Here is a 7,849-nt window from a genome sequence, read left to right as displayed (position 1 = left end):
CAACAATGTAATAACAAGTATTGTAATTTATAAACCACACCTGCAACAATATTGACTGAGCATGACGTAAGGGTCATTTCTCATTGCTTATGCATGCAGTATAATAGACGGTATAGACCGTATTGCACTCCATTACTTTACCAATTGTTACGTCATAGTTTCCTTAGGCATTGTCGCATTAGTATATATTGGAGTGAACAATCCACTTTCGTCATTGTGGAAAGAGTTGAGCTGTGAATCGCTTGTGGTAGAAGTGTGTTGCAGACGAGATATTTTTGTGCTTTTAAAAGTCTTTCACAATAACCAAAGTACTTACTTATCTTCTGTGAATTACTTAGAAATTCCTATTGAAGAAAGAGTGAGGTTAGTGCATCCTATTTATTATAATTGCTTATAACATTTACAGGTTTTCATTTACATTTGCGAACTCTTGGAAGAGAATTAGGCTTGTCTTCTTTCTAAAACAAATTCAATTTTTGAAGTAAATACGTCAAAAATGTTAATAAAGATTAAATTTACAAAATTAATTAAGAAAACTAAACCAAAGTTACAATTCCTTTATGGAAGAAACATTGTTACGTCATAGTTTTCGTCGGAATTGTTGTATTGACGTCAACAATAGGAAAGAACAGCTATGAATAGCTTGTAAAAGTATTGCGTTGTAGACGAGATAGTTTTGTTCTGTTAAAAACCTTTCAGAATAACCCAAGTACTTATCTTATATAAGAATTATTAAGAAATTTTTGATACTGCCCTCCAGTCCTCCATTTTGATTAAATTGTTTGTTGCCAGTGGACATTTAGGTCTCTTACTTTTGAGAAGAGGGTGAGGTTCCTTTTTATTAACTTCTCTAGACTTTATTACCCCAATAGTTGGCTCCCATGGTTAAGCTGGTGTCCCTCATACTATGCTACTGAAAAAGCTCGGTGCTTAAGGACTTAAATGTACATTCGAATTTTGAGCAATTTTTTCGCACCCTTGTACAGAGTATTAGCAGCTGAAATTTTGTGAACAATTATTACTAGATGGGCTCTGTAGACGAGGAAAATTTCAGGTTAGGTTTCGACATTCCCTTGTTAGAAAAAAAAACTACTGTTTCCCTAAATACTACAAACCAAGTTCTCTTCGTAATGGATAAGAATTGTCTTTTCGATGTAGGAAGCGAACAGAGGTACCATGACAATTTTCTTTTTTTAATTTTAACTGTTTATTATTTCAGGGCAGTTTGTTTAACTGTGATTAATATTTCTTCCACTACTGAATATTCACAAGTGCCTGTCTATCGCAGTCCTTGAAGGAAATACAAACGATGGATTCAAAGAGGTATGATCATCACATTCAATTTCATGAAAATTAGTCGAAGATCTAAAATTTTATTGTGGTCAAACAGATACATGGCTATTTCGCGGAACTTTTTTGACGTAAATACGTCTATATGGAAGGGTCATTCCTCAAAAAAGTGTTACGAAAAAGTTACAGAAAAATGTGTAAGATCCATATCAACAATGTGTAAATATGGACCGACAACAATGGTCAGCTTGCGTGCATTGTTATGTTACTTAGGAAACGTCATCTGTTTACTCTGCATTGTTGTGTTACATTACTGCCGTCAACAATCCGCTTTCGTAACAAGATGGATGACATTGAAGATAACATTACATTACTTTACTTTACTTTACATTACATTACATTACAGAGACGTAAATATAATTTAAATACAGAGACGTATTTACGTCAAATTCTCCGGAACCGTGGTTCCACTGTAACTTTTGTTTGTGGGACTAGAATTGCTGGTTAAAATCGTTTTGAAAGTACAGGTAAGAATTCTTCTAAATTGGTTCCTCAGGATTGAAGGGGCATGATTGTTATTACCTGGTCCATGTCTTTTAGTTATTCTTGTTCGGAAGTTAATTAGATGTGTATGAAAAGCATTCTGGGAAACCTAATTGTCGATAGGTGTGAAATCGATCCACAGCAAATCGCATACACCAGAGATACGAAACGCCTAGCTGGTGTCTTTTGTTCAGTGTTGGTATCATTGCATTTACAGAAATTAAGGACAAAATTACGACACTAACCTTAAGCAATGTTTTAAAGTTATGTTTACTTAATTTACAATCCATGCTGTGTGCTCAGATTGTCGAGTGATCGGGACAAAGCACCCGCTGTTCAGGAAATTGAAGTTCCTTTAGAAGTTGATACAGAACCCGAATCAACTCTGGGGCTGGAAAAGAAAGATGCATCACAAGAAAACGCAGATGCAGCAGAGGATGTAGTTACCAAGAAGTATGTAATTGTGATGAATAAGGATTTCCTTTTGTTTATATTTGTCACACACATCGCTATTTATTTATGGGGTGCTTCCTGCACAAAAGAACAAAAAAAGTCTATGTAAATTTGGGTCCTTGGGACACTTCATCTTTTGATTGTGGCCCATTTTATTTTGGAAGGAATTTGAAATCGTCACATAAATAATTTATTTTGTCAAAGAAATACATAAACTTTGCTGCTGTTTCGGACGCAAGTGACTATCTTCATGACCAACTTTTGTTAATTCAATGATAATCTCTGAAATGACCACAGTAATTTTTAAGTCACAACAGTTGGTACTCAGGTTGAACAACTTTAGTAACAAGTGTCACCAACTCAGTTCTTGGCATATATTCTCTATTAAGCATGATTGATATAATTGGAGATAATTATGAACAATTAATCTTTTTGACCCATTATATTATTCTAAGCAATACTCCATATATAACCGATTAAGGTGAAGAAATTTGTAAATTAAAATGTAGGTTTCACTGATGTTGATCTGTTTGTGTGGTAATGCTGGTGCGGAAGATCTCGTTGTTTACAATCAATGTATCATGGGGTTGTCAAAATACGATGAAATTTTTTTAGGTATTCTTAGAGAAAAGGGGCATATACTGCCGTTTTTAGACTCCGTATTTGGTTTCTTATACAGATGGTAATATGTATATGCAGTATCATTATCTGACATCGTTCCGTAACTGTGTTGTTCCTTTCCTAACCTGTATGCTCTGTCATTGGTAGTTGTGGAATTGTCGTGAAGGGATTTTGAAATGAAAAATTACGCTTATGTGTTTTGTCAGGTACCAAGTTGAGTGTAAGAAAGGGTAATTTTTGTTGAAATTCCTGTTTTGTAGGTTGATTGGTGAAAGCTGTCCATTTAACTGTTTTATTAAAGGATGAAAATTGAACTTTGCACACTGCATTTCCTCCATTCATTTTAGAGAAGTCCAGTTATCTTTAGTTTTATTTATTTTGTTTTAAGTGAAAGTAAAGATTGTAAATGTATATACAGTGCTGATTTTCATTTGATCTCAGTGTAATGAATTGGTGTTGATAAGGAATTTAATGAAGAGGTGTTGCAAGTTTGAGATGAGACCAAAATTAGAATTTTATTTGAAACTCAATATTCCATAATACTGGTATATTAGGCAGGCAAATAATAGACTTTGGAGACAGGGTGATAATATTATAATGTTGCAGGTTTTATGTTTCTACTGGGTTAACAAAATGTATCAGGAACTGCTGTAGGTTAGGAACATATGCATGCTTAGCAGGCAAATGTCTTTATTTAGGAATAAAAGGCTCAGGCACAGAGAAAGCTGGGTTACTGTGATTTACCTCACAGTATTTTGTATTGTCATGGCTTATCTGCAATAAGAGGGAGATTTGTAAATGTGATTCAACATCATGAAGCATGTTTAATAAATCATGGAAAATTTCTCTTACAGTACAGATTTTTATCAAATTCAGGATGATGAAGCAGATAAAATGGGCTTTCCACCAGGAGTGGCTCAAAATTGTATGCAGAAAATGTATAAGAAATGGGAAAAGCAGGCAAGACAAGATCATGAAAATTACTCTAACAAAAGGTAAAAATCAGTATATATTGTTGACTGATTTCTATGTCCCCTTTTGCTCACAAGATGCATTGACACAGTCACAGACACTACTCTGATGATGTTAAGACAAGTCCATTAGCTCATATTTGGACATTTAATTTATTTTACTTTACTTCACAACTTCAATGTACATTACATTACTTTACTTTAAATTAGTTTAGTTTATTTTAAAAAAATTAAAAAAGCATATAAAAATTGGACAAAAAACCTGAAAGGATGAGACCACTTTCAGGTTTTTTAAAAGACGAGAAGTTTCTTCACTGGCTGATCTCTTATTAGTGTCTCAAGACAGACTCAGCTACATGGAGTTAGTTACTTGTTACTCTATGTATTTGATTTATCAAGCATAAAGAGAACATGAATTCTGCACCAAATTTGATATGTGAGTGACGTGCATAGTTGGAGGACTGTAAATTTGTCAGGCGGGATCTATGGGAGATAGGAGTTGAAGGAGATTGGATTTTGTTAGCCCAGGACAGGGTCCGATGGAGGGCTTTGGTTAATTCGGTGATGAACCTTCGGGTTCGGTAAGCCATCTAGTTAGTTACACATAGTGTCATATTCTCAACAGTTGATGCTGAAATGCAAAATAGTCTCTTAACCAATGCTGTCTGCTCCAGATATGGAGAATGAAGACAATTCACCTTTTAGCAAAGGTCTGTCAATGTCCCCATGCTTTCAGCATTCCTGGCATGGCGCTTGTCCCTTTTTAAAGTTTTAAAGTTATGTTTACTTAATTTACAATCCACGCTGTGTGCTCAGATTGTCGAGTGATGGGGACAAAGCACCCGCTGAAGGGAATGATACAGAACCCGAATCAACTCTGGTGCTGGAAAAGAAAGATGCATCACAAGAAAACGCAGATGCAGCAGAGGATGAAGTTACCAAGAAGTATGTAATTGTGATGAATAAGGATTTCCTTTTGTTTATATTTGTCACACACATCCATAAAGCAAATGTCGATGTATTGTGGCATAAGATATGAACAGTTCTGTTCATCTGTTTTGTGTTTTTTTATAGGAGAAAGAGAAGTTTCAGTGACTTCATTTACGATTAAGTCAAGATATATCAACGTAATTTATTTTAAGTTTCATGGTCGTACTCTCATGGCTTGTGCATTATTTCCAGCAGCGTTCCTGAAGAACAAAACCCTCAGAGCGCAGGGGAGAGCTACAATGGGGCAATTCGAGACAACTACAGGTGGACACAAAGTATTCTTGATTTGGACGTCCAGGTATAAATCAGTTTCGCACTTTTATTAATGGCTACTTCAGAATTGAAATATTTTCCAGTATCTTTATTTATTATTTGTTTTTGCCCAAATTTGTCTGAGTGATTCTCTCAGGGGCGTCTTTCTTCCATGCGTCAGGAAACAATAAATGCATACACAATTTTGTTTAGAAAACTTTATTGAAATAGAGAAGATATAAAAAGATAATAATAAAATGAAACTTAACATAAGCAAGTTTTATGCGTGGGAGTTGCAATGAATTGATTTTGCACTTCGGTACACTAATAAATTAAATTATTCCCAAACGTAAAGAAAATATGTGTACCACCAGTCAGTATTTGTAGTCGACAAAGCGTGTCGCTTTATTGGGGTTTGACTGTGTTCATATCAAGAATAAGGATCCGTAGAAACGTCCACATTTTGACACTTTGGCAAGTGTCACCTGACGGCTGACTTTGCCGTGGAAACGGAGTTATTGACGGCAGTGCTCTGTATAATTTTCATGGTTCCCTATTCTTGACGTCGTACATTTGCCAGATTCCAGTGCCTGCTTACATAACCAAGGCTCGCGATGTGCATGTGAACATAACAGCCACATACTTGAGTGTGGCTATCAGAGGAGACGAGCCTCAGGAGTGGAAGACCCTAGTCGACGGCGAACTCTGCTGGCAAACCAACAAAGCCGACTCCATGTGGAGCCTCGAACCTGGCAAACATATTCAGGTTAGTGACACGTTCTTATGAGTCTTTTAATTTATTGTTATATGTACAGTTTAGCTCGAAAATCTAGGGGAAGAGTTCGGTTCAGAGGCCTATTCAAGGACGGTAGGATAATATTAAAATTGAATATTAAATTGGATATATGAGGGTGCATACTGGATTCATATGGCTCAGGGTAAGAACCAGTAGTGGACTTTTGTGAAAACAGCAATAAAAGTTAAGATTCCATAAGACGCAGGGAAATTCTTGACGAACCGAGTGGTTTCTCAAGGACTCTGCTCCTCGGAGTTTATTAGTTTAATGCATTAATACTTTTTAAGAAATGTTTTGATCTGGTGGACCGGTTGTAAGTCGCACGGCTTTCGTACCAGATTTCTTGAATGAGACTAGCTGGATCCGTTGTGGATTTTTGTACTTGCCTTCATCCTCATGTCGAGTAAAGTCAAAACTCTTTGGATGAATGCAGTTCTGGATCCTGCGCCAGCGTCGCCTCCATCGACTGATCTTTGGGAGTAAATTGGACAGGGATTGAAAGCGACTCCATTCACCCTTGCCAAGTGGGCAGAGGCCATAATATTGAAGAGTACACCTCAATTTAAATATTAGAAATAACAAGCTACGTCCTGAGGTATATCACGCAGAGAATATTCTCACGCGTCGATGTCTGTCTCTTGGGACGTAACACCATGTGGACCTGTAGTCTGAATCCAGCATTTCAGAGGATCTTACTGTCTTCATCTTGAGGACTGTGGCACTGTACCAATATTTCAAAGGAACATAATGTTCCCATCTACGTTAAGGCGGAGGAATCAGGTTTTAATGAAATGTTGGCGTCTTTCTATAAGTCGACACGGCAGTAAAAACCACCGTCACCACATTCGTGGCTTGTTTATTGCCATAAACAGTTGTGCCATGCATTTGCAAAGTTTAAAAGTAATAATATGTCGTCGTTTTAATCGTAGGTGCATTTTGAGAAAACCAAAGAAAGGTGGTGGGACGCTGTGCTCTTATCAGAACCAAAGATTGACCTTTCGAACATAGATGCTACAAGACCCATGGAGGACCTAGGGCAGGATGAACAGATGAAGATTCAGGAGTTGATGTGGAATCAGGAGCGCAAACGTCAAGGACTGCCAACGACTGACGAAATGGTAAGCCTTTTACTGTTAAATCATGAACAGACGTGGACAAAGCAAATTACTGGAATCGTTTAATGAGTGTTCTTCAAAATCTTTGCCGATAGGAAACGCAGAAACTCCTGAAAGAAGTGTGGAATGTGGAAGGTTCACCATTTTTGGGCACAGAGTTTGATCCGTCGCTGGTAAACGTTGGAAACAGTTCCCCGGCGATTCCAGAAGATTCCTCTGACTCAGAGTGAATTTTTGGAGAAGAAGGAAGATCATCTTGAAGAGTTGTTCAATCTTCTGTTAATCTTCAAATTCTTTATTAATTCTTTTCATGCAAAGTATTATCATGTATTTTGGATATAAATTTAAATTCACCGTCAGAGAGGCGGAGACAAATTTTTAAGTATTATGTTTGTGGATTATTGGTAATACAGTATTATCTTTAAAATTATTCATTGTCAGGACTTTTTCCACCATCTGTTCTTTAAAACCACGACGTTTCGGAGTCTGTTTCTTGTTCTGTCTTCAGGTGAGACTAGCTCTATCTAAGAGACCCAACAGATTAGGTACCTCTCACCGAAGACTGAGACAGAACCAGCCTCCGAAACGTCATGGTTTTAAAGAACAGACGACGGAGAAGGTCCTGACAATGAATAATTTGAAGTGTAAACTACTGTCGTCAAAACCCTTTACAATTGAAGTGTTATCTTTGCAGAGTGTAATTTTTTGTGAATAAATAAAAATTATAAAAATATTTTTAACTATATCTGCTACTTTTTGTGTTTGAGTGTGTAACACTGGAAATAATCTACATAAATCCGCGGCATCACGACGCAGAA

General features: G+C 36.6%; 1 protein-coding gene across 4 annotated transcripts; it reads left to right on the top strand.

The window, feature by feature from the left end:
- Positions 1-206: 206 nt before the first annotated feature.
- On the top strand, positions 207-7,776 carry LOC110838111 (nudC domain-containing protein 3). Of its 4 annotated transcripts, none has more exons than XM_087340790.1 (9): positions 207-363; positions 1,220-1,323; positions 2,137-2,286; positions 3,762-3,902; positions 4,695-4,823; positions 5,064-5,166; positions 5,701-5,886; positions 6,846-7,034; positions 7,127-7,776. In XM_087340790.1, exons 2-9 carry the CDS (start codon positions 1,310-1,312, stop codon positions 7,259-7,261), a joined length of 1,047 nt encoding a protein of 348 aa, XP_087196916.1. In that variant the 5' UTR covers positions 207-363; positions 1,220-1,309; the 3' UTR covers positions 7,262-7,776. The 4 variants fall into 4 exon arrangements, with proteins under 4 accessions (XP_087196916.1, XP_087196914.1, XP_087196917.1 ...); XM_087340788.1 differs by having other exon boundaries at positions 5,061-5,166; XM_087340791.1 differs by lacking the exon at positions 2,137-2,286 and having other exon boundaries at positions 5,061-5,166.
- The last annotated feature ends 73 nt before the right edge of the window (positions 7,777-7,849 follow it).

This window comes from Zootermopsis nevadensis, unplaced genomic scaffold, assembly GCF_977971745.1.
Source record: "Zootermopsis nevadensis isolate Lab colony 2312 unplaced genomic scaffold, Znev_1.0 Znev_ptg000061l, whole genome shotgun sequence".
Lineage (NCBI taxonomy): Eukaryota > Metazoa > Arthropoda > Insecta > Blattodea > Termopsidae > Zootermopsis > Zootermopsis nevadensis.
This window is presented reverse-complemented; position numbering and strand designations above follow the sequence as displayed.